Genomic DNA, 27,727 nt, shown 5'->3' on the forward strand with positions numbered 1-27,727 from the left:
TGCCTTCTAAGAGACTCACCTTGGAAAGAAGAGATGAAAATTAATTTTATGGAAAATTACATAATCAGTATTTGGGATAACTTTATTTTTAAGGGAGAGAACTCTGCTTTGGTCAACGTTGTCAAATAATCATAGCATAAATGTGTCTCCTGCACTCATTGACTTCTGTGCAAACTCCAGTTGTTAATACTTAGGAGTTTTTTTAAGTCACTACAAGTTTAAAAGCTTAATAGTGCGGGATGATGACAACTGGCAGTGAATACAAGTACTTCTAAAGATATGGTAAGTATGAACAGAATGGAACCACAATTTATACTGGACTTTAAGGATCACATTCTGCCTGCAACCATGTACATATAGCTTTCATTGAACTCAGCAGAGCTGCTGTACATGTGTTCAAAGCCAGGATGGGTCTTTCAATTTTGAAAAATAAAATAATAGAAAACTGTTCTCTACAATCCCTATTTGCTTTCTTTGAAACGAAATATCGGTTCTTCTGACTATGGAAAGCTGCACATGAACAGAGACTGTTACACTGCCTAAAAAGTGGTCACCAGGCATTTTGCTACTTGTCTCAGAAAAATGTCTCCTTGAATTCTGCAAGTCGGTGCAAGGGATAAACTTACAGAACTGGCACTCTTGTAGGGCCTTCCCTCCCCAGCATGCGAACTGAATTTGTAAAGAGTAAAATACTGTAGGGTTGCTTGTTGCAAGAATGAGAGACCAACAAAACTGAGGACAGAGTAACCCAACTGGTTGGTTTTCACAATAGCCACACCAAAGAGTGCATTGCTATTCCTGTAACACAAACAGATGTAAGCCTTATTTTGCATATGGAAAAAGGAAATTACTTTAAAATAAAATGTATTGAAATAATGCATTTTTTAAAAAAGAAGAGCAGAAAGCTAAGTGACTAACTTAAAAATCACAATTAAACAGATACACCAGTCAAGCTTCAGGCGGTCACTCACGATGCAGTTTTAAATGACTCGTTTTTGTTTTTCCTTTGATTCACTAGGTGGCAGTGTTTGGTTACACTTAGGTTTTTGAGGTCAATTCTAGATGCCGCTAGAACTTTGATATCCTCTGAAAGTCTGATTCAGACTTTATCCAGAAGCTGATTGCTTTTAGTGACAGCAAGTCTAGCTTAACTGTATTGATAAATGGACTGTGCTGACTTATCAGTGGCTTTACGCTCTTTGCTCGTGTGAAATTATGTACAGATTTTATGAGCACCATTTCTGAAAGTCAGTTGACATTTATGGCTGTCATTTGTACCACAAAGTTTTTATTTGGTACAAGCTTATAAGAAGTTGCTAAGATTGCTAAAATATTTGTTAATATCTTCAGAAGATACAGTAACCAAAAAAGTCTTTAGGTTTTGTTTAATACAGTGATTTTGGGTAATTTTGAATATTAGTGAAGAAGGGCCCAGTTAAGAAAGCAATCATTGTCCTATTATTTTCTTTAGGCAAGACGAAAATGATCATGAGTTTAAAATTTCATATTGGACTTTCACACAAACTATGTCTCACATAAATATGTTCCCGATAAAATTACTTTCTATACTAGGGCACTAAAAGAGGCAGGTGGATGCCACATTAGAGAATAAAGTCTGAAATACAATTAAGTTGATACTATGGCTGTTTTCTTTATGGGGTGTAGTGGCTCGGTATCTGTGGATTGGTAACTCAAAACAGAGGCTTGATTTTGTAAGGTATTAAGCATCCTTCTCCCTTTGAAGTTACCAGTTGGAGACACCATGCAACGTTGGTCAGTAAATTTATTTGGTATTTTTAAACAGTAATTAAGTGATGTTCAAAAGCCTAGTGAAAACTTTAACATAGCATTCAAACAGAAGCCATTTTTTAAAGAGCTGGTAAAGAGCGCCCAGAGCAAAAATTGCTTCTAGTGTGTATACAGGCAAAGTGTAATCAAAACTGATAGAACTATACTTACTTATAGGAGAAAGGATTTGGCTTCCTGGATCTGCAGGAAACCAGCTATGCAATATGTTCTTTGTCTGGGGAACATCTAATGCTCAGCTCTCCAAATATTTTAAATAAAATAAAATCCTTGCTCAAAGCTTTTGTGGCAGGATTCCCAGAAAGGATTCACTATCTGAGACTCGCTCTTTGCAACTTTGATGCACAAAGCCAACACCAATTTTTGCAGAAGTAGTTTCTGTTCTATTGTACGGAACGTGAAAGACTCACATTTATGCGTATCAGTAAGGCAACTGCACGTGATAACTCCTTCTCCTGGTTAAATTGGTAAAATAATTCCTTATCCTCATCGGATAGATGTCTCTTTTTGGTAACTCTGGAAAAATGATATGGCAGGCCTGTGTTTTTAAGCAGTTGTCTAGATCGCAGATAGGTTGTCTGATGGGGAGTCTATCAGTAGGCTGTGAAAGCCTCACTGTCATCTGGATGTTTAGGCTGAAATGAAGTTAAGGCCCAGATTAAAAAAACTATTAAAGCAAGTATAAGATCCTCTTAAATATAACAACTGTTGCAGAGAGAAATAAAAGCTTCCCATGAAATCTTGCTTCAGCAAGTGGAAAAACATGAAAAGTTGCTTTTGTACAATATTTGAGTTGAAACTTGTCATGCAATTAACATAGTTAGAGAAGAAACAGTACAAAGCCTTACTTTATTTTTTTAATTGCTCAAGCCAATCTTTAAAACTGGGCGAGCTCTAAAATACTCATAATGAATTTGAGTCTGAACTATGATCAAATCTTGCTTCATTATGAAAATCCCCATCAAAAAGCTTTTACAGAGCTAGTTTAGTTAATTAGTAAATCCCAGGGTATGATTTTCAAAACAAAAAAAATCCTGAGAGAGTCCGAGAAGTTTCCCAGCACTTCAGAAAGTGCATGTACTCAGTGCCTTGACATGCAGCCTTCCATGATGATCTTGCCAAGTCTTGATGATATCTTCAAAGACATTGAGTAACTTTTCCTTCCACAGAAATCAACAAGAATTTATAAAGTTCAACCAGATTAGGTCTTAGGTTTTTTCTGTACATTTCTGTACATACAAATGCATTTTGCTTTGTGAGCATGCTATTGAACAAGCACTTTCAGGTCCTGAATCATATTTGTGCATCACATAACTACGTACATCCCCCTACCTCCTACCTATACCTTTTCACACCACTTGCTGACATATGTCTGTGAAAATTAGGGAACAGAAAGTGATTAGATCGGGGGAAACTCATGATGGAAAGCTTGCTATGGCTAACTGCAATCTTCTTCAAAGCTAAACTTTGGCTTTAGGAAACAAGAGCCAGAACTGGAAGAAAGAAATCAAGATGTGTAAGACATGCTCCAAATCAATTGCAAAATTTACACTGACTTCACTGGGGTTAGGATTTCTCTCCAGATTAACAACAAACTTTGATAAATTGCAAAGTACTTTTCTGATTGGGATACAGAAATTAGTGGGGACTATTTCATGTCATTTTTTCCAAACAGCGCAGAACTCAAAGGAGTGGGTCATAACAGTTATGGTATTTAATGCTGATGTTGGAGGTTGCTATGTCACAAGACTTAGTGTTCATTCTCAGATAGACAGATTAACTTAATCATTTTCCAGGCAACAAAAAAAGGACAAATTGAATTGACTGAATGCTTACATTGGTCCTTGAAATTCTGAATAGACAGATTGTTCAGCAGTTAAAAGCCCATGTATATGAATGAGTTCATCCCTCTGATCATAAAGAAAAAGCTGATGGTAGACAGATATCATCCTTGCATGGGATTTAGCATACCCTCACCCTTATTCCTCTCACAGCACCTCTTATTTACTATGAAATCTAAAGTAAAGTCCATACCTTACTCCCCTGCTGTTCTTTATTAAATACTGTGATTCTACTAATGAGAGACACTTTCTTTAGTGATTTTTCCCTTTTCCACCTAACATTTTAATAATCTGTGACGTAAATGGAGATATCTTTTCGTCTCGGTGGATTTGGAGTTGTGTTTTGGAGTCCAAGGTCTGCCACGTAATGAAAACCCCAGTGCTTTACATGCACATTGTTGTAATGTCTGCATTGTGGATGTATAACGAATAGAGTCATAAATCATTAGAAATTACTTTCCTAGGAATACCAAGTATTTTGCCTTAAGCTTGCATGTCAACTATTAAATGGCAAGAATGTGGTGGTGGAAAGGATTTTGAATCGTGAACAAGGATTTGAAGATTCATGAATTCGTGAACTCTGGCGATGTTTGAATCCAACTCCAAACTTGGTGGTGTAGGACCATTTTTGATGCCACCTTCTATGGAAGATGTTTCCATTCCATTTTGCGAAATTTATGCAGTCCGCGTCAAGTCGTATGAAGACCATACATACACTAATTCCTCCAGCTGACTGAGTTAGTGAAGTAGTTACTTTAGTAAACAATAGATGCACATACTTTATATTTGAATGCTTTGTGGGTTTGACCAATTACCAGAAGGATTGTGCTTTTGTGTATAGTCCCTGTATTGGAAAAGATCAAAAAATCATGGCGAAAAAGGTATCTGTAAGCGCTAGGCAAGGCTCTGCCTACTGTATTTTCTCTCCTTGGCAAGATCTCTACAGGTTACAAATTTGGCTGAAGCGTCACTTCTGACTTCTCTGATGTGGTTCACAAGTCAGCAGCATGGTGACCAACTTCTCCCTTTTTTTCCTTCCCTGCTTCCTATGCTGGTCTTTCCCCCACCCCTGTTTTTTAAGGCTGAGCGCTGCTGAGGTTGAAAACTGACCTAATTTGCCACGATGCTTAACTACTGCCACGCTGTCTGCTTCTGCCTTGCCATTCCTACCGCTGTGGGGGTCGCTTTTGTTTGCCCCCTGATTTTCTTAGCTCATCTCCATCGCCCTGACAAGAAGGTATTTCCATGAGCCTGGAAAAATATTAAAGCCAAGACATTTATGTCAAGAGATGACCTCAAATGCTGGGGGGGACTGTTGAGTTAGCTGCATTATCAGAGCAGAAATGTTTGCAATACGGATTTTTAGATTTTTGTTTTAAAAAAAAAACCTTACTGCGGGCCCTTCGCGGAGCCCCCGGGGCCCGGAGCCGCAGGAGCTGGCGGGGCGCCAGGGGCGGCGCGGGTTGCATCAGACGGGGCGGCGCGTCGCGGCCTGCCGTGCCCGGCGCTGGTGCCGGTTGCCCGGTGCCGGCTCCGCGTCCGCCGGCAGCCCGCGCCATGCTGCGCGCAGCGCCGCGCCTGCTGCGCGCCTTCTCCACCTCGGCGGCGGTGAGTGGGGGGGCGGGAGGGCGGGCGGCGCCTTCGCTAAAGCGGGGCGAGCAGGGGAGGCTGCGGCGGGGGGCGCGGACGGGCACCCGCGGAGCCGAGCGCCCCGCAGCGCGGCGGCTCCCCCGGCGGCGGCGCGGCCTGCGCGCAGCCCCGCGCGGCCGCGGACAGCGGCAGCCGCTCCGGCGGAGGACTGCGGGTGGAGAGCTGGAGCAGCAGCTTTCTGTAATGGCGGTCGGCGGTGCCGCAAGGGAGGAGGAATGACAGATGGGAGCGCTTTGCCTGTGCATGGCTCCGCTCCAGCTTTCCATGTGGAGACGCTGGAATTTGGCACATGTCGGGGGATCCTCGAGAGAAATAAAGTTGCAGTGCTGCTTCTCGAAAGAGACATGATTTTGCAGTCGTTTTTAAAAGACGTAGCGTGCTCAAAATGTTTTTGATGGACTCGCTTCGCCGAATTCTTCTAGAGAATCATGCAGTATTCTTATCTTTTTCATAGTAAACATCGTAACCGCAGTAGCAGTTACTAAGGGCTCGCCTTCAAGAAATCTGAACTGAAACCGATGTCCATTAAATGTCAGACATACACACGTGCCCGCATACGGAAAGGGCAGTAGTAGGAAATAATGATCGTTTCTAACTATGAAATAAATATTTTTCTGTGTGAGGGTTTGCTAACATTAGACTCTTCTGAAAGAAATGTAGCTCTTGGACTTGCCTTCCGTTTCTAAGAATTAGCACTTGACCAGGTACTTACCAGCATTTGTCAGGTAGTTTCTCCATGCGGTGCTTACTGGTATTCATTCATTTTATTTTTGGTTCAGTGTTTTGGAGGAAAAAAAGAACTGGAATGGAAGCAAGCACTGAAATACTGTATATCTTTAAAACAGCCGTTGTAAAATAAATTCCAGTCCTTTGTTGCAAATAAATACTACCATATCCACAGATACTGTGGCCAGAATTTTCAGATAGGGAAATTAAACTTAAATCTATACTTTCATACTGAGGCAATGAAATAAAAGTGGACTGTTTCAGGCAGGTTGAACACTCACAGTTTCTATTAATGCCAATGGGAGATCGGGATTCTTAACCTCTGGAAAGCAACCATTTTTACTGCATGGTGTGAGTGCAATATCCTCATGTGCTCACATCTAAAAGGTATTGGTAAAGTTGCTCATTTTTATATCTGGCAAGACTTATACTGCGTTCAGACCATTTTGTTAAACAAAGTCTTTTCTGAGTATGACCATCCCAAGGAATGAGCCAATTACCCAAAATAAATTACCCAGCCATCAGACACTCATTGGTATTAGGCAAAGACAAAATTGCTTGTACAAGTAATTTCCAGGTTTTATGCCCTTTACCTTATGTTATTTCTTCATCCAGGGAGAAAGCACTTGAGTCAGGGAAACAATTAATTTAGAACTGGCATTTTAATCGGCATTATAATATAAGCAAAATAGAAGGTTAACGGAGAAGAAAGAAGTTCACACAATGAAAACAACAGAATTACAGTACAGTGAGCATCCATTTTCTGAATTCTTATCCTTTGGTAGCACTGTCATCTTAACTACATTCTTCTGCTATGCCCTAAGTAACGAAAGGGCAGATCTCTGTAAACAGTCAGAGCTCCATTGTCCTGTAACTAGGCACTGGGTAATCTTACAAAAATACAGAGAGCAGCCCACTCCGATAATGCACTAACCCATGAACCATTAACTTTCCCATCGAAAGAAATGCATCTGTTAACTCATGTCTCCTGTCTGCAGTCAGGCAGGCAGCTGCAAATGAAATTCAGTACTGCCTCTTGACAGCACTGACAGCAACAGTCACAAAATTAATCTTTGTATGCATTAATGATAATGATCCAATACCCATTTAGTGCTTTATTTAGCCTAATTATTTTGGTGTTCTTTAAGGAGCTTCTTTCTAGAGCTCCTTGATACATGTTAGTGATGGTGCACCTAGGCCAAAATGTGCCTTTTCTGTGAGAAAGAAAACACCGAACTGTTGTCCATTTCTGTGTAATTTTACAGAACTTTCAGTTTTAATCAGCTCTGTTATGTCCGCGTGACATTCTTCTAAAATGATTTCCCACTTTCACAGGTCTTACTCGTCTTAGGTAAGGAACACTTGAGGAGAATTTTCCTAAAGAAGATACGGGGCGGCTGTAAGGTCTTGTGCAGTTACTCAGCTGTTGTTTTTCTAATAGGACAAAAAATGAACAGTTGGATTTGTGGCCTGATCATGCAAGCCCCTGCTTTTATGGGGTTTCACTGAAGCCAGTAGAAATCCAATGCACGGTTGATTTGTGGATTTGTGTCTTGCTCTCTACTGATGACAGCATATGTGTTAATACAATACAAGCAGATTGCCACGTCTAAGCCAGATGTTGATAGAAATCATGCAGTACACACGTACCACGTAGTGGAGAATTCAAGAATGACCCTCTCGCAATTGAAACCAGTCTCTGATTGAGTAGCTTTCTGTGAGCCTGAGATGGAAGAGTTTATCTGTTGCCAGAACAGTCTTTTTGTGCACTACAGTTAAGAAAGGGAACTTTCAGAGTTAGCCAGCCTGCAATCTTGTCTTTGCAGTTTTGCCAGTTTTATTTTTTGTTCCTTTAGGGATTGTGTCTTATTTTTCCTTCTCGCCATTTGTTAGCTCAGTTCCACAGCTAGCATGAATTGAGCACATGTAACGTAACTCAAACTATGCTGATTTACAGCAACTCATGATTCGGAACTGGAGCCGGTATGCAGTTCCGTGTAATACAAGAATCAGATTTATTCACAGGGAAATATGAATTAAGAGGTAAGTTTAGGAATATGGGAGACATATGCTTTAAAACTTCATGAATAAGTGGAGAAAAAGTAGTTCTTAAAATAATGCTAAAGATATAATTTATGAAAGTACTTTTAAAGTTCCATTTAGTTAGTATTTTATTACAGCTATTGATTTTAAATATGGTCTTCAAAACTGGTCATGAAGTTTTTCTGGTTTGAGTCCTCAGACATGGAAAAATACAATTATGTCCAACTACAAATAGCAATCTGACAGTTTCATACATAGTGTCAGAATCCAAAATGCAGAAACTGAGGAGCTAAAAAATTTGGAGACATATAAAACTGTTTGTGCACTCAGTCTCTATTGCGTCCTTGCAGAAATTTGGCTGTGGAAGCTCTCTCAGTCTTAGCTAAAATTGCACTCTTTTCCAGTGAAACTAGTTCTTAAAATGCTTTTGAAGAGGTCCTGATTTTTTCTGTGGTAAATAATATAAATGGATGGGTTTTATTACCTCTAAAATGTTAGGCAGAAATACATTGAAAATGTTATTACAAGCTGAAAAGTTTCCTTGTTCTGGTGTATGTGTATATAGTCTAGCAGATATTAACCAGAGGATTTCCAGGAAAGGTGAAAATAGTAGTGCAAATGTTCCAAGCCCTGACAAGGTGTCACCTGGATACAGCTCCCATCACTCAGGTTTCAGAAACTAGAGAAGGTGCAGAAAGCTATAGGATGAACACAGGGCTAGCATCCCTCTCTTATGAGATGCAGTTAAAAGGGCTTGGCTTGTTTGGTCTAATAAAATAAAGATAAGAGAAAAGATATGATTAAAGAGCCATGTTCCCCCCAAATGAATGGGTTTAAGTCAGTGGTGATAAATTTGGACTGAAAATTACTATAAGGTTGCTAAGTATCAGAAAAGCAATGGAACGGCATGGTGAGAGCAAAAAACCTGTACTTCGTGTTGGAACGTGGATAAATTTATGAAAGCGATCGCATGTCACGGTTGCTTGTGATAGCAGAGGGCTGGATTTCTTAGCTAAGGAGATCCCTTCCAGTGCTCTGTTTTTGCTGAAAGATGTTCACAAAAGAACGAAAGTAGAACAAGTAACTCACACCTGGACTTTCTTTCGTGTTCCTTCCATGCACCAGCAGGGCTGCCATTGTAAATCAACACTGTACAGAAATCAGAAGATTTCATACCATGCCAAACATGTTCAATGACCCAGCAGGTCAAACTTCTTCCAACTTGCCTGCTGTACTTAGAACAATTAAATGATTAGGAAAATTTGATGACTACCAGCATTTCTGAAAAGTGAAGATGTTAGTGATAAATCGTTGGTAATCTCTACCTGCGTCCATTGGGCCTTGCTAGATAAAAACTGCAAGGATAACTTATGCACATTGTAATTCAAAACAAGAAGGTCATGTCTTTACTAAGAACAAAACAGTCAGCGTATTTCAGGTATTACTGCCAACAGTGCACCTTTGTTTGGGCATATCATCATCACCAGTCTCACAGGTGTTTTTTACCAGCCTGCCATGATTTTGCAAGAGCCTGAGTTACGCTCCCCTTTACAACTTATTACTACTGCAGTTGCACTAGTGCTGACTAATGCTCTAGTGCAGGGACAGTTTTACTATGCAGTTTCATTCTGAGGGAAAATATTATCTCTGGACAAATAGCTATTTCCTACTGTCTTCCATCAAATCTGTATGCACAAAATAAAGGGCACACTTCAATAGTCCTGTTTTGGAACCTCCCATTTCTTAGGTCTCTTTTCTGAGGCCAGCTGCACAGCTAAAATGTAACTTGCAAACAACAAAATGCAGCAGTAATATGTCAGCTGTGAAATGAATGCCAACGATTGTGGCTTAGAGTAACCTGTTTTTCAGGACACTTTTGTTTGTCATAGAATTGTCATATGATCTGATTAGCATTCCAGGCCATTTGGTATCCAATTATAACTCACTTAGTCAAGGTGTCCTCATGTCCCAGCCTCCATAAGAAAGGGAAAAGAGGAGTAAGGAGAAAAATAGACAGGTGCCAACATACAGGAAAAATACCAATGGTTAAGAAATTCAGACAGTGCTTTGATTCCTGTTTTTCATTCTGAGGTCATGGCATCTAGTGCCATAAGCTGCTCAAAAAAAATGGAAGTCAAAGTCAAGTTGGGAAGGATGAGGTTGAGAATAGAGGTAGGCAATATGTGGATTTACTTTCTGCCTTTCATTCAGGCCTTCTAAGAGGAGAGATCATTAATGGTCTGAGTCTAGGAATAGCTTCCATCAGATTCAACTTTGATGAAGGTAGGGTTTCTTTTTATTAGATATGGACCTTCATTTCATAACCAGGTCCACTAGTCCCTTTGTTTTTCAAAGTTTTCCAGTCATAGCTGATGAAAAATGCAAAGGCAGTGCTTGCAGGGCATTTCCACCCTTCTGCCGGCCCCTGCATGCTCATTCCTGCTCCACCATGGGACCTGTGCCAGCAGTCGTGGCTGTGCAGTGCGCTCGATCAGTGAGTTGATCTAGTTGAAAATTAACCACGAGTCAATGTCCACCTAGCTGAGTAGCCAGTCCAGTTCATCAAGCAGCCACAGGAATACCAGTTCTGGTATAAATGAGGTGTTAGGAGCAAGATACTGACGGTAGGGAGGAAGAGGAGCACAACTGTCCCTTTTGACAGCAGACGGGATATATGATAGATTGAAGAGAATATGCCTTGACATTCACTTCTACCTAGGAACCTCGGCAAAGAAACCAGATGCTAGAGTGCAGATTGAAAAAGTTGAAGGGTTCATGGGGACTCTTGAGCAGGAAGGGAAAAAAGAGCCATATGCAAGAAGTATTGCAGGAGATCTTGGACTATTTTCAACACTTCAGTCAGTGTGTTTGTTGTAGAGTTCACTGTAAAAAGCAATTAGTCTTGGAGCGTTTCTGGAGTTATAGTGGATTCACTGAAGCTGGGCCATCTCTTCTTCTTATCTTTCCCATTCACACAGGGGCTACATCCACGTCAGAAAATGTGAGCTGTGCTTCAGCTTGCATGTTTCCTCGAAAGGGAAAAACAGAAATTAGAGTGCCCTCAAAGCTGGAGTTTTGCAAAAAGCTGTCCTTAAGATTTTGGGGAATTTGAAGGAAATAATACTTTTCTTAATATAAGCACCTGAACAGAATAGCCGTAGGTGATATCCTGATATCACAGCAGTGTTGTGATTCCAGCTATCCTAAAATTTAACAGGTGGGGCAGTTCTTGGCATCTACTCGGTCTGAAGAAGCTTAAAAGCACATGCCTAGTGTACTGGGATCCAAACACAGAATGCCAGTAGATGTCCATCAAAGGAACATCCTGCTTAACAATATTTCCTGGTAGAAGGATCAAAAGGTTGATCACCACCTTTAATTTGGCAGGTTTACAAGGGAATGCAAGCTTGTGTTCTTTAGCCTGTAGATACTGACCACTAGTAATATGCCTCCATTTAATTGCAGAGGTTTAGAGGGCATGTTCCAGGCACCTAAGTAATGCCCAGAAATGTTTAATATACCTGTTTCAAAAATGAATTTTCGTTACTGTATTAGTTATAAGCAGGAATAAGATCATGGAGCCTGTTATGGCTCTTGTAACAAGCAGTGGGTCTGTCTAATGAAAATTCTGGGGAAGTAATACCAACATCAGATGATACTTCTATGCTAAGTATGGTCTTACAGGTAATTTTACATTACTTGTGATTAATCTCAAAATGTGATTATTACTCCTTCAAGGGTGATTGGTTAGAAAGATTATTGCCTTTCAAATAAGAAAGAGCAAGAGAGAAATGTAGATAGCAACATATTTTCTTTGTATCCTAAAACATAGTCTGTTTTAATTCTTTTGACAGGCTTATCAACATAAGCTAAAGCTAGCACTAATAGGTCAAAGTATTTTTGGACAAGAAGTCTATAATAAGCTGCGAAAAGAGGGCCACAAAGTTGTGGGAGTATTCACAGTGCCTGACAAGAATGGACAAGCTGATCCTTTGGGTAAGTGTAACCATAATCCAAATGTTAATGTTAGAGGTGTGCCTGAAAACTTGCCTTTTCGTGAGAAGGTGATGTCTATATGGGAATGACTTGCATATATTGCCTTTATTACACTGGATTCACTGTGCTTTAAAAAACGCAACTTCCAGAACCAGTTTAGCCTTGTTAGTTAATCAGCGTTTAAAAGCTGTTTCTAACCATACATTAAGATATTAAAAAAAAAAAAATTAATCTGGGAACATTTGAATGGACATCCTAGAGGTAATTATTCTGAACTAGATCTGTATCTTACAATACGCACAGTGTTTGAAGGCAGCTCCGAGGAGGCAGTATTATCTCTTGACTTACTCCCTTCTCTGGAGAGGAAGCAAATAGCTACTGAGCCTGTACTCAAGCACAAATGTCTGTCACCTGTTTCTTCATGCTCTCTGTGACATTCAAGGCATGGAGCCAAGACTGTTTATTCCTGGCTTTCTGCCCTCTCTGCCAAGTTTGTGTGCAGCAGCGTACCCACAGAGCCTATTGCTCTTCCACCTGGGGTATGGACAAGCCATTCAAGAGGGCAGAGGAAGCTTTGCACTTCGGTTTTCCATTGCCAAGGTGCATGAGGATTTTCTAGACCTTTAAAAGAAAGCGTTATTGGCTGACACGTATTCAGAATTACACTCATACTACAGAATCTACCATAACAAAGAAGCTACTTTGGAATCATTATCTGAATTGTAACTTCCTTTTTCCTTTCAGAAGCACAAAAATGGTGAGTTGTTATGGTTAGCTGATAGAAGTGCCAGAAGGAAAGTTACCTTTCTAGGTAATCAGAATTTAAAACTACATTCCATAAACTGTCTGAAGTCACCTAGTGTTTTTTGTCAGGTTCTGACATGTTTTTACAGGACTCTTTTGAGGGAAGAATCAAACATAAATTTTGCTTACCTAGGCTATGGCACTCCCAAACTAGCACATAGTTTTTGAGCTTATTACATTCTATAACTCTACCTTATTATAAGAATTTATCACGCTTTGGAAGAATTTGAACTGCTACTGAGAAAAAGACAGTCTGACTGTCCATTTCTGGGAGCATGCCATAATACTTGATTGCATTATACAAACTATTATTATACAAGCAGTTCCGACTCGGCAAATCTTCCACTGATTTCAATCATGTATTTATTTTAACTAAGCCATAGAATTCATTTATTATACTTTTAATGATAAATAATGATTTTGCTAGATTCTTTACTGCTTTCTGCCTCCATGTGATTCAAAGATCTTAAGTCTCAAGTGAAATTTGGTAATGTTTCTATATCCTCAGGCAGCTAGGATTTTTATTTCTATAAGCAATTGCAGTAGATGCTTACTTCCAACGTGCAGTGTGGAATGATGGAATGACACCTGCGTAAGTATCTGCTTAAGACCTAACTTAATATGCTAAAGATGCTTTGGGCCGAACTCAAGGTTTTATTTAAAAAATGATAAAGAGAAAGTTTCTACAAAAATATGTTTAGAAGCATATATTAAATGAGGTGAATTTTCTATACCATTGCTTGTTTCCCCCTTTTTTCCTATTAAACCTCCAACTCAACAGACGTAGAGCTTGACTGTACTGTCCTGCTCTCTGTGGTGGGTTATAAAGCAGTTGTGCAGTGGAATTTATCTAACATCTAAAAATTCTCTCTGAACTGTAACACAATTAGTGCAGTTATTTCTCTCTCCTTTGAGCCTGATCTTAGGTGTGGCTCTCTGACTCACAGATAAATGGAAGATGTAAGGGTGAGGCGGGGGCACCGCCTGGACTCCCAGCAGGGATGGATACACAAACACAAGGCATACGATGGTCGATATGGAGCATTTATTACCTCTGCGTCTGAACGGGGGTTCCCCGGCGTTTTCCCGGTCGAGGCAATAATGGAGCGGGGGATCCCTGGCACCGCTGAGTGTCGGTCCAGGGTGAGGAACTCTGGGAGGGGGAGGGCACTAGATGAAGTTTTTATGTACCATACACATGCGCAGTAAGCATGTTGAGCTCATTGTTATTCTCGATTCAAAGTCCAGGTGCAGCGCCACCCTGGCACAGGCTCAACTACATGACTATGGGTCAACATGCCCTGTTGATGCTCCTTTTCCCACAGGATGGTCTGGCTGGCTTCCGTCGTCTATCTCCTCGACATTCTTCCACACTTTCCCATACACTCCACCCCCGCGACGGAAAGCTAGTTACAGGCCATCCCAATCCTCAGAAGGGCATGGGGTATGATGGCAAGGGAGTTTACGAAGTAATGAAATCAAAACATAGTATAATACAAAGCAAGATATAAACAAGAGTCCTCCCTGTATGAGGTGGCTGATATTTGTGCGAGTCAAATCCATGTATTTACATGGGAAGGTGGATGGTCTTGTAGATCAAGGGCATCTGTTGTGGTCGCAAGAGGCAACATTCCAACAGCAACTTACAGATGCCGGCGTGGTAACCTGTTGATGGGAAGATAGAGAGGCATGGTATCGCCATCAGGAAGAACAAGAGCAGTGACTCCTGGACCATCTGCTAAAATAGTGCCAGGCTGTTTTTTCTTTTGAGAAGTTAGTACGCACACACTGGCTAAAGAGTGTATTGAGGGTGTTTGCTGAACTTGAGGCACTCGGCACTGTGGATCAGAATTCCTCGCAGTATTGGTGCTCCCTGTGAGACATTCACTGGCGTGGATACGGATACCTGGAAAGATAAATCTTGAGAAGAGGTCAATAAGAGTGGGGCTATTTTAACAGGTATCAAAGGTGTAATCAGCCATATACACTATGAAGGGCAGTCACGTCTTAAATGTAAGCTTATAACTCTTCATTCAGTAATCATAAGTTACTCAGATGTACAGAATTCTACCTCCCCAGAGGCAAGTACGCGGGGGGCAATCCCCCCCTTCCATTACAGATATCAGAGCAGGGATTGCTAGGGTCAGTTTGGCTTGTACTCGCTCAGGAGACAACGTCCCGAAAGGACGGGCCTCTTGGACAGGTAATGGGTCTATTGGGGGAGCAAGGGGGAGGGGGGCAGCCCCTCTGGCTCAGACAATAGAGGCATTTGCTCAAAACGTACTTCCCTTAACAAGGTTAAGGTACCGCAAGGCATGTGGGGTACTCATATTCTTTTTCCCCCCTTGTAGACAGTGTTTCCATTTCCACTGAGTTGCAGCTTGGGCCACCCCCACATGGGCCCTGACTGCATCGTCCATCACCCATGCCTGAATGGGGATGGGGGTGTGTACAGTCACCAGGTCATGTCCTGTAACTCCTTCGGTATCCTGCAAAGCCCACGCCACAGCCAAAAGCTGTTTTTCCAGAGGTGTATAATTTGCTGTGGCCCCTTGCAGGGAAAAGGATCAGAAACTATAGATTCCCATCTTGTGTGGGCACATTGCTGCCACAACCCCCAAGACATCCTATCCCCCATAACTGTTACCTCCCTCTCGAAGGGTTGTCCCTCGTATGGAGTGAATAGCTTGGAACGTTGGACCACCGCCTCCTTGCACAGGTCACAGGCTTGCTGCTGCTCTTTAGTCCATTGCCACTGGCTACCCTTTTTTTTGGTCAAACGCTGTAGTGGCTGCATTTAATGTGCTAAGTGGGGTATAAAGGTCCGCCAGAACCCCAAAAGGCCCCCCAAAAGCTTGTAGTTGTTTTACAGCAGTGGCAACAGGGTATTGTTGAATAGTGTTGCGCACTTTCTCAGGGATAGCTTTCGTCTGCCGCCTCCAGACTATCCCTAAGAATTGCACACTGATGTCCAGCCCCTGTACCTTCTCAGGGTTTACAGCCCACTCCTGCTCCTGTAGGGTCTGAATATCTCTGCCCAGTAACATGTCAATCCGCAAGAGGTATTCACGAATCAGTGCTAATAAAACCAGGGTAATTGAGGGTTTTTTTTTTTTTTTTTGGCCGATTGTTAACGTAACTACTGCCTGTACCGCTGGGGTGGCTGATCCTTCCAACCCACATATAAGAATAGTGGCCTCCCTGGAGCTACCGCACTGTGTAGTACAGTAACTTCTGCCCCAGTATCTACTAACGCAAGCACAGCAATTTCTCCTCCAGAGCACCGGTGAATTCGCAGGGGTACATAAGAGCGTCGGTCCCCCGGATGCCAAGCCGCAATGGATGCTCATATTGCAAGGGACCCGCCTCCCCCTCATTGTCTTTTGGCTGGCAATTTCCGCACTGTGGCTGGAGCGGTAGGCTGTGTCTGATACTGCTGATTAGCAGGTAATTGCTGCTTAAATAAGTCAGCAGTAGAAAGACCATTTATCTCATCATGGAATACCCCTACCTGCAGCAAATCAGTCCACATCTGTCACCTCATTAGCTTTCCACTCAATTTAGTAGTCCCTGCCAATCTTCTTGCCTTGGAATTCCAAACTGCTCTCACTTGCTTAGTATCTGGTTTACCAACAAGTGCAAAATTCCGTATGTTTTTACCAAAGCCCCCACTGTAGTGGCTAACTCACCTGTGGATGGGTAAGAACCTACCACAGCGGCGCACAACCATTGATACAATGTTGGAGCTACAATAACATTTCCTGCCCCATCCCGTGCAGAAGTTAATTGGGTAAGATAATACTGTAGTTGAGCATCAGTTGATAAGGGGCTCATTAAATTCAGCTCCTCTCTTACAAGAGTAAGCGATCCAGCACCTGCATCCCATGCTCTCACTAACCAGGCTAACAAAGACTCTCTGGGCTGCTGCTGGAAAGTAGTTAAAAACTCACATAACTCTTTTGGCGTATAAATCCTTGACTACTCTACAGTATCCCTATCTATTTGTCTCTCCCCCTTCAATTGCACAAGAGGTCAGACCTGGGGAGTAGTCAGTTCTACTTCTAATGCAAATTCAACCTCCAAGCCAGATGAAGTACTCCAGATATTGCCATCCCACTTCTCTGGGTCTCAGGAGGGTCAAGTTATAATCGCCCGCACCTGAGAAGAGTAGTGGGCACCTTCCCATAACACCTGCAGCACTTCTTAGCCATCCACAAAGCTAATCGCTCTACCCTAGGGGTAATTCCTGACTCTTTTCAGTTTGGGTCATAATCAACTCCTGTGCTACCGCCTTCGCATCACATAAATCTCCACTCTCCTTCTCCAGATCCTTTACTCGTTGCTGCAAAGACGATACCTTGTTATCTAAGGCTCGAATGTCTGTCAGCAGTGCCCACCCTAATCGTCCGGCCAGCTTCTGAGCTGCTCCCGAAGCGCCGTGGAAGGGTATAACCTGCAAAGCGGATTCAACCACCTTTGGGGTAACACTTTCCCCCTGTGCCAACTCTGGCCAGTCCTCAGGGACTGCCAGCTTGGCAAGCAATGCAGCTGCTGGCCCCCATGGCTCAGTCTGGGGCCATCCTGGCAGCCGCAGGCGAGCAGTCCCTTCTTGACTTTCGCCTTCCCCCTTCGCTCTCCTCAGCCACGGCATTGTCGTTTGTGTATCCTGCCGACTACGCCAAGTGTAAGGGTGAGGCGGGGGCACCGCCTGGACTCCCAGCAGGGATGGATACACAAACACAAGGCATACGATGGTCGATATGGAGCATTTATTACCTCTGCGTCTGAACGGGGGTTCCCCGGCGTTTTCCCGGTCGAGGCAATAATGGAGCGGGGGATCCCTGGCACCGCTGAGTGTCGGTCCAGGGTGAGGAACTCTGGGAGGGGGAGGGCACTAGATGAAGTTTTTATGTACCATACACATGCGCAGTAAGCATGTTGAGCTCATTGTTATTCTCGATTCAAAGTCCAGGTGCAGCGCCACCCTGGCACAGGCTCAACTACATGACTATGGGTCAACATGCCCTGTTGATGCTCCTTTTCCCACAGGATGGTCTGGCTAGCTTCCGTCGTCTATCTCCTCGACATTCTTCTGTACTTTCCCATACAGAAGAGGACCTAGAAGGCATCAGTTAACAAAATTTTGAGGAGATAACTGAAGGCCACCAGCATGTCATTATTTGAATCACATGGCAAGGTGCTGCTAACATGAGTGAATCTTAGTTATATGAAGTCACAGGCACATACAAAATTGCTGAAGTGGAAAATTAAGTTCTGCGAAGGCAAACCAGTTGTTCGCAGATGGAGTGACTGGACAGGAAATGAAGCACCATTGTTTAAACAGTCAATAGCATTCATCGTTCTCTTCTACCTTCACTGGTACTTATTACTTAGGTCAAAAAAATGAACTTAAAGCTGAGAATGACATGAGCTGTAGGAGTAAGAATCAAAGACAGAACTAATAAACTATGTCCTACTCCAAAGGTCCAATAAACAACATATAGAACAGAACAGAACAGTGCAAAGGGCACGCTTTAATCACATTTGATGATCTGTTTGAGTTTCATGCAATGTTTCTCTGATTTCTGTTTGAATTTTTAAGACAAAATGTGAATTAAAAACAATTGTTCTTTCCCTTCAGCCTTGGCAGCAGAGAAGGACGGCACTCCTGTTTTCAAGTTCCCCAGGTGGAGAGCTAAAGGCAAGACTATCCAGGAAGTAATTGCAGCCTACAAATCGGTTGGAGCAGAGCTCAATGTCCTGCCTTTCTGCACGCAGTTCATCCCCATGGATGTGATTGACTGCCCCAAGCATGGCTCAATTATTTACCATCCATCCATCCTACCACGCCACCGAGGAGCTTCTGCAATCAACTGGTGAGATTTTGTAACAAGTTCATCAGAACTGTGTGTATGTCTCGTGTTAGGCCGTTGGGCCAGACCAATTACTCCTGTAAGTGCCGGCACAGTTCCTGACTGACTTGCAAGTGAAGCAATTTCTCTGATGCAGCTGAGCTTCATAAATAAGGAATGATTGTTCATTCTTTCTCTTAATAAAAAATTAGGGGGCAGCTAGCAAAGAGATCAGATAGTAGGATTTGACTGAATAAAGGAAGTACTTTTTCTCGAGACAGTTTGTTACTAAACTGTGGAACTGCATGTCTGGAGAGCTTTAGAAGGATGTATTCATGGAAGAAAAATTCATCCAGACTTGTTACACACAGAGATGTAGATACAGCCCCTGCTTCAGGACATTCCTGAGGTTAAGATTTCTGGAAATGGGAAAGTGGTGTATCACTGTGGTGTATCACTGTGTCTTGCCCTATTTCATATATTCCTTCTGTAAGCATCTGCTCCTGCCCTTCTCAGATAAAGGCTGTAGGCCTATGAAGACTTTTAAACAGAGCTAGGATTTGGCCTTGATTTGGCCTTGGCTGACCATTCTCATGTTTTACTTTTGCGCCCCTTGCTCTCCTCACAACTTCTTCTATCTGTCGCAGCCACAACCAAGGTACTACTGAACAGACCTAATCTCTCCCCATGTGACTGAGAAAGCCTGTGGGAATTAGGCAGGGATGAGGACTACCAGGCACAAACAAGGGTCCTAGGCCTCTGAGGGCTCCTCGCTCCTTGCTTTCCAGCCTCCTCTTGTTGCTGCTGCTCTGTCATCAGGAGCCCAGTGCAGAGGGAGCTGGGAAGGGTGGGCAGAGCAGGGGCCACCCAGTAGTTCTCGTCCTGTTACCTACTGAGCGTCAGGGACATTTGCCCACAGTACCTGCTTCTCCCCTGGAACGATGCTGAGAACATGCACTTCTCACTACCTTTACCTGAGTGCTCTCTCTGTGTTTTCACATCATCTAAAGCAGAAGAGATGCTTAAATGTGTGCAAGATCTGATATGGGCTATCCATACTTTTGTAAGCTTTCACGTATCTGCACACTTTTGTTATACGTGCCAGCTTCCACAATTGTCTTCAGTCTTTGTCCCTCTTTCTGTACACATGCATGCTTTATTCATTTTAATAATGTATTTCTCAGTATTTGTAATACACTGAAAATTTTTGTGTGTGTAAGGTGATCATGTGATCCTGATCACAGCATGGACTGCCAAGGGAACACTTACATGAAATACATCTTGCAGTAAACTGCATTGGTGTTTGCATGCAGACAGATGATTAAAAGCATGCAGGAAAGTTGTCTTTCCATTTTTGTTTGCTCCCTTAAATACACTTGTGTTTGATTTTCCGTAATTCTGAAGCACCTGCAGTTCTAAAGGAGAACTGGAAAATCTAAGTGATCAAAGTTCCCTTCAAATTCAGAGGCAGATCCTGAGCTGATGAAAATCAGCGTAGGTCTGTTGTAAGCAGTGCTATGTGCATACATACCATACATATATACATACTGAGAATCTGGCTAGATTTAAATTCCTCTAATGACTTTTCCTTGAACAGTTAGTTGCACAGTGGTGCTTTGTTAAGCATCTGTCATCTTCCACTCTAGCTCTTTTTCAGCTGTGAAACAACTGTACTTCCCTTGCTGACCTACAGCTAAGTTGTGAGGCTTAGTTAATTACAGTAAGCAGCTATGAATTAGAATATACTATCCAGAAGCAGACTTTTTAAATTTCCGTGTTTCGATGTATCCATCTTTCAAATTACATCACAGCTATTGCACACCTTTTGTTCTGTGTCTTACCACTGTTAATACATTTAAAATAATTAGCACAATATACCGTGTGATTGACACAGGATCTTTTTCTTTTCTATCTACCTGAAGCAAATGAATGTGTAACAGATGAGTTGATATCCCTGAGTGCTTTCATACTGTCAGTATTTACTGTAAGGCTTTTTTATGTGCAGGACTTTAATTCAAGGAGATAAGAAGGCAGGATTTACTATTTTCTGGGCTGATGATGGTCTTGACACTGGACCAATTCTTCTGCAGCGAGAATGTGATGTAGGCCAAAATGATACTGTGGATGACCTGTATAACCGGTTTCTCTTCCCAGAAGGAATAAAGGCTATGGTATGTTTATCTGTGCTAAATATCAACATTTTAAAAGGCAAAAAAAAAAAATTGTTGCAGTTTGAAAATAAAGGTAATATAGACAAAGAGGATAAATTTGGGAAAACTGAGATCTTGCTGCTCAGCTGAATCAGTGACTTTAGTGGAGCTCTGATGCTTCACAGAGCTGAGGAACTGGCCTTGGAATATCTGTTGCTGGCAGCAGGCAGCATGTCCTGTTTCCACAGAAGGCAAGAAGTCAGTTTTGTCTGGAATGTAGCTCTTTCCATAGACTTTTTGATGTTTTACAAGGTGAAAATTTTTATGGGCTTAGAGGGGGCAGAAAGTCAGGGGTAAAGATAAAGAAAAAAGAGGAATAGTGTTTAAAGTTCAGTTGATGGCTTTGGATTTTGTATGCTTGGTCTTTTTTCATTTTGTTTTAAAATGCGTAAAAGAAAATGCATTAAAAATACTCAGTGTGGAATCGTAGAGAATTTTTTTTCTCTCTCCATTATAGAGAAATAGCTTTTGCAGAAACAAAAGCAGTAAGAGTTGGATACAAACATACAGAACCAAATTCTGTCCTTAGCTAGGTTCTGGACCTGCAGAATTTAGGTAGCTAATATGCATGCTGACTAGGCATTCTCATCACATTTCTGAGGCTATTTCTTCTGTCAAAGAAGTTTAAGCATGCATGTATGTAAATCTGTGTAGTATTGGTCTCCCTGATTTTGGAAATCCTAGGTGTTAAAAATAAGCCCGTTCCTTTTATGCAAGAAGATCTGCTATCATTCACAAGAATGACTGAACAGAAAATAAGTACCAAAGTAACATTAAAACTGTTGTTTTCCTACTTAGGTGGAAGCTGTACATCTAATTGCTGATGGTAAAGCTCCTCGGATACCTCAGCCTAAAGAAGGGGCAACATATGAAGGGATCCAGAAAAAAGAAAATGCAGAGGTACTGTTAGATACCACTGTGTTTTGTGCACATCAGTAGAAAAGGTGTTACTAACTCAGATTACGATAGTAGTGACATCCAGTTGACTTGGGTTTTAACACAGTTGTTTCTTCCCCTCATATTCCTGGGGTAACTCCAAGGATGTGTCTAATGGAGCCCCAGGTGAGGTTCATATTCTCTGTCAGCGGTTACCTATATTTAGACACTTGATGTCCTGCTTGGGATCATCTGCACCCAGCTACATGGCAGCTGCTCCTTCAGTAGATTCTTAATGTTACGATACTTTTAAATATAGCATTGAATGGAGGTCTCTCTCTTTTTTTGGTTGGTGTGTTTACCAACAGTTCATGCTAAATTCTCTACCAGAAATAGATATGCCATTAGGAAAATTGAGCTGCTGGCACCTACCAGGAAGTAAAAAACAGATCATGTGAAAAAGCAACATATACGAAAATAATTCAAACACATATGTAAGGACTCTACTATATAACTGCTCTCACTGCATTAGCTTGTGGTACATAATAAGCTTCTTACTCTTAGCTGGATCTTCTTTTTGGTTGGAAGGGCCACCATAAAATGATAGTGAATGCAGTCTTTTGTACCTTCTTTTCTTTTGCTAGACAAATGAAAGTGCCCAATAAAAAAGGCAAAAAATACTGATTTCAGTCTGTTGTTTATGATGAACATAGTCCTTTTCATCTGAAATGATGTAATAATGTGTTTCTTCATGTTACAACTCCTGACTTACATTAGACACAAACAGCATATGGATATTTTTAAGCAATCTGACCTCAAAGGAGAGTTATGTCATGGACCAAAATTTTGTGTGCCCATATACATGCTGACACAGTACATAGGAACTAGAACAGCTGAAAAAATTAAAACAATTGACTCCTATCTATTCCAAAACATCTCAGAAAAGGAGCCTACAAAGAAGAGCTTTCATGGCATTACTGATCAAAAGAAAGAATGAGTATGAGGACTTAACAACTTAAATAATATATGCAAAATTGCAGTGAATTCAAAGAACTTTAGTGACTTGTAATTTTTAATTTATGCATTTAATTTGTATCTGTGGTCAAAATGCTGTATTCATCCCTTAAATATAAGACATAAGAAACTTTCATGGAGTCAACCAACTTAATTTCCCTGTTGTAAAACTTTTTTCATTGGCTTATAGCTTGCTTCTCAATATTCTTTGTGCTTAAACTAAGAAAGACACTGGGTACCTCAGTGTTTGTTATTTGATAGATACTCCAATACTTTCTCTAATTCATTTCATACGTATGCTCATGATACTGCAAAGATGAAGGAATGCATTTTCACTGGTGTTACACATGATACACAATATCCATGATGTTCTTAACAAAATATTATTTCCATGTTCCTCTTACAATAAACTTAGACTTATCTTGGAAGACCTTGCAGGAATTGCAAGCTGTAGCAGAGATTCCATTTATGAAACAGTTTATGAAGGGTTAGTAAAGGATTAATAAGTATTTTAATAAGTGTTTGTAGGTTTATTAAATTAGGCTCCAAGCAGTAAATAGATCATTTTCAGCAGAAGGTGATATCCCTGACACACACTATTTATGTTTATGCTGTGCTTATTAAATTTGTTAATGATATTAATTAATTTAATTATTAATTAATTTTAATATATTAATTATAATAATATTAATTGTTTAGGAATAGCTAGTAGCAAGTGTGATATTTTCATGGTCTTCTTGTGAGAAGGAGAATGTGTGAAAAGGTAAAAGCTGCACAGAGGAGAGAAGTGCTAAGAGCATCCCATTTTATGGTCTTTGATGACTAGTAATCTGGAGATCACTGATCTTCCTTTATTAGACCAGACCCTTTCTGTGTTCTTAAATAAGCAGTTGAAAGAGAGAGAGGGAAGATTTGTAACTCTTACGTAGGAAAACATTACTAACTTGATTTATAAGCAAACAGAAAAGAGTTAGCTTGTATGTCTTGATTTCGCAGATCTCTTGGGACCAACCTGCAGCAGCTTTGCACAATTGGATCCGAGGGCATGATAAAGTACCTGGAGCATGGACGAAAATAGATGACCAGGTATGCTCTGGAAACCAGAAGGGTATCCTTTTTTTCTATACCCTCTCGGCAGATGTTTTTTATTATAAAGGCTAAAAGGGATTGCATATGGATGACTACAGTTAGGGGTTACTTTGGGGTGGCTCTCATTTGATGACTGTATATTTTGTACATATCTAGAACAGACACCTAAACAAATGTACAGAACAGATATATTGTAGCTAGGATTTTCTGTTAGGTCCATTTAATTCAAAGAAAGATAAAAGCAATATCTGAAAAAAATGGAACAAAGCAGTAAGTAGGCAGGGTAGAGTCAGACTATGTCAGTTATTTTGCCTAGTAGGTGTACATTACATGTCTGTAATAAAACACATGCTGTACAGTGGGCAACATCACAGTATGACTCAGAATGAAACACTGTCAACTACTGAAATAACAAAGGATTTTTTTTTAAGAGATTTGGGCCTAGGAGTGCTAGAATCATTTGCAAAAATAAATACTTCTCATTTTATCCAAAAAAACTACTTCATTTCAATTTCTAAAAAGCACTGTGCCTTTGATCCATGTTTTCTTTGTGTGAAATATTTTTAAAATCGCATTCTCTTCCCTGGCTGTAATGTCCAAATTTTGTTACTTAGCCAGCTGCTCATAGGCTGCTCCAAAGGCCTGGTTCTGCCCTAATGTCCAGGTACTGGTGCTGGCTTGAGACCCCAGAGAGAAGAGAGGAGCTCAGGTGAGAGGCAGCGTTCAGCATGGCTAGCCCGGGAGCCAAGTAGGATCTGCCAAGTCGCAGCCAGGCTTCTGCCAGTCTCTCACTCCAGACATGCGCTGACTAAAGCCGCTTCCCTTTCTGCATTGGTTTCATCATGCTTGATGTTACAGCTAAGCAGCTTTTAGGCGGTTTGCAAGGTTTTACATGTCCTAGGTCATAAAGATACAGAGATAATGTTGTAACACATTTTCCATGGGTAGGTACTTTTTTGTTCTTACATTATAGTATATTAAAGCTTCAAAATAGTATCACTTCATTCCTAGCATTTTCAAGCATATTTAAAATCTGTGCACCTTTCACTCTGTTTATTTTTAGGTGGTTACTTTCTATGGATCATCATTACTTGATGCTTCAGTGCCTGCTGGACCAGAGCTGGCAATAGAAGGTGCTTCAAGACCTGGACTTGTAACCAAGAATGGCTTGGTCATTTTTGGTAATGACGAGAAGATGGTAAGTGCTCATCCTGGCAAACATGAGCATGGATGGAATAACTTTAGCAAAAAGTGCAAGAAGTGTGGAATTGTCAGGCTAGACAAATCCACCTGCTAAAGACAGACAGTTAATTAGCTTGGAGTTTATTAATCTTCTGCCATTCTATAGAAAAAGCATTAATTTCTTGCTTCTCACTCAGATCTTATCCATTTTGGTTATGTATTAAAATGTACCAATACTAGAAGAGAATCTGAAAGACAGATGGAAGTGACCTGTTTTTAATTACCTGCATCATAGCAGCTTTCCTGCAAGCTATTTATTTTACTGTTTCAATGATAATATTAATACCGAGAAGATCACCACACAAGGATGTATTGCATCCCAAATAGTTTAAAAATCATATCCCCTTGTTTTCCAGGTACTAGTGAGAAATCTACAGTTTGAGGATGGAAGAATGATCCCTGCATCTAAATACTTCTCTGCTGATGAAACAGCTGCCCTGGAACTTACAGAAGAGGAGAAAAAGATGGCAGAAGATATCAGGGTAATTCTATAATCTGCTTTCATGGGATATTACTTCAGAGAAAAGCATTATATACTTCTCATTATAGACAAGGCATATCTTTTAATTAACCATGCAATTTTTTTCTTTTTTTGTGACATGTACTCAGAAAGCATAGGGTTGAATCTTTAGTTATTGAAGTTAATTTGGATGGATTTGGGAGTTCATGCTAAAACACATAACCCTAGAAAGTTTTCTTTCGGAGGCAAGTGATACAGAGAAAGTGGTTGCAGGGTCAAGCGTTGGCAAATGACAGGGTTTTATGCCTGTACCTGTCCGTGCTGTCTCTCTCTCCTACTGCAACCACACACAAGGGGTTAGCTGGCAGAGGGATGTGGCAATGGAGCAGCTGGAGCAGAAATTTTTGCACTTGGAGAGGCATCTTGTTGTGCTTTCTGGTAATCACTGCCTATGCAGTGAGTGTCAGGTTCTTAGCTGAAAGCCACACTTGTCATTTGTGTAAGTTGTGGGCCGCTGAGCAGCTGAAGCACAGACATCTTCTGTTCTGCCAGCTCTGCTGTACAGTCAGTAACATTTGAGACAGGTCAGGCAGCTCAAGGCACTAATGTTTTAAACTGCTCATTCAGGCTTCCCTTGAACCTGCCTGCCAGCAACCTAAGTGCTGCCTGGACCTATTGACTGACTGATAAAATAGCTAGAAGAAATATTACCTCTTCAGTTTATGACACTAGCTGCTAACTCTTGAGACCTATTTATCATTAATTTAAATATCATGCTACCAGTTATTTTAGCATTCCTGTTAGGAGACATACTGATCTAACACATGCAGCTTAAACTACCTCTCAGCTCTGCCCAGGTGCCAAAAATTCCATCAGTTCAGTCACAAAGTTCCCCAAGCCTCTGCTGAGAACATATTCCCTAATGCAATTCAATGCTATTATTTGGAAGGGGAAGGCTTTAGTAAAAATGGGCATAGAAATTATTAGCATTGTAGCATTAAGTTTGCTTGCATGATTAGGTGATACTATCATGGACAAAAATGATCTTTTTGGTGTGATAATTATGCTGTAGATTTTATTGGCTATCATCAAGTTCCAGACCTGCTTAAAATGGCTTTCTATTGTAGTATCTGTTGAAGTAACACACTTTGAAAGCATAAATACGTTCTAAAATACTTTTCAGGAAATACTTCTTGCAATTAGAGCATTGTTCATAACTGTCTCCATTATTTTAATATATTATTAGGCTATTTGGAAGGGAATTTTGAGCAATGTTGCTGTAATTGAGGATTCTACAGACTTCTTCAAATCTGGAGCATCCTCGATGCACGTTGTCAGGTAAACAAATATTCAAAATAATAATTTGAAGCAAAAGTTAATGGAAACAAACTTGTCATGGTACTTTTAAATCAAGGTTGATAAAGTAGTGAACAAAAATGATTTTTCCAATTTATTTCCCACTGCTCTATCTATTCCCTTTCCTACCTTTGGAAGCACGGTAGGGTTCTGTGCCCCAAATCAGGAGATATTGATGCAGTCCTGCCTTTTCTACTCAAGCAAAATTCCCCTTGACTTCAGAAACATCAGCCACATGGGGAAGCATGATGGTGCCCAAAGCCATCAGCATGCAATGCCAGGTATCTCAAGAGCAGTGGGCTGACTGAGGAGCTGAGCAAAGGAATCCCCATAGGGAAAGTCATTCAAAGCCTTTCACAGGAAGGACTGAGCCCAGTGCTTACAAGTAAGTGCATTGAGTTCATGCTGTGTTGGGTCACCTCAGTTAACTTCTTTTTGTAACTCAGATATGCAAGGCCATAAGACTAGGATTTCACTTTTATTTTAACAAGCTGATTATTGCCCATCCTAATTGCCGGTGTCATAGAGCTCAGAACTTCCTCCATGTGTTGGTGAGAGTAGTCTCATATGCTGTTCATCAAACAATGTATGCTATTTGTCATTTATTTCCAAAAGTTTACCTAAGAGTATTCCAGAACTCACATTTACTTTTCTGTAACACCCCCAATTAACCCAAAAGGTGTCAGCAAACTGCCTGGAACTATTCACTTTTGACTCCTTTCTGCCCTCTAATGATATGATCATCTGAATAATTCTTTCATT

General features: G+C 41.0%; 1 protein-coding gene across 5 annotated transcripts in view; it reads left to right on the forward strand.

Annotated features, from left to right (window-relative positions):
- Positions 1–5,110: 5,110 nt before the first annotated feature.
- The window catches only part of ALDH1L2 (aldehyde dehydrogenase 1 family member L2), a 39,186-nt gene continuing 16,569 nt past the window's right edge, over positions 5,111–27,727 (forward strand). The window contains exons 1-10 of one of the 5 annotated variants that reach the window (XM_064513516.1): positions 11,945–12,062; positions 17,194–17,312; positions 17,916–18,063; positions 18,508–18,742; positions 20,724–20,889; positions 21,727–21,828; positions 23,815–23,904; positions 24,971–25,105; positions 25,506–25,631; positions 26,856–26,947. In XM_064513516.1, coding sequence (XP_064369586.1) covers positions 18,654–18,742; positions 20,724–20,889; positions 21,727–21,828; positions 23,815–23,904; positions 24,971–25,105; positions 25,506–25,631; positions 26,856–26,947 — 800 coding nt within the window. In that variant the 5' untranslated portion in view covers positions 11,945–12,062; positions 17,194–17,312; positions 17,916–18,063; positions 18,508–18,653. The other 4 variants (XM_064513517.1, XM_026117943.2, XM_064513519.1 and 1 more) reach the window with 4 other exon arrangements.

Source organism: Dromaius novaehollandiae, chromosome 1 (genome assembly GCF_036370855.1).
Source record: "Dromaius novaehollandiae isolate bDroNov1 chromosome 1, bDroNov1.hap1, whole genome shotgun sequence".
NCBI classification, from domain to species: Eukaryota; Metazoa; Chordata; class Aves; order Casuariiformes; family Dromaiidae; genus Dromaius; species Dromaius novaehollandiae.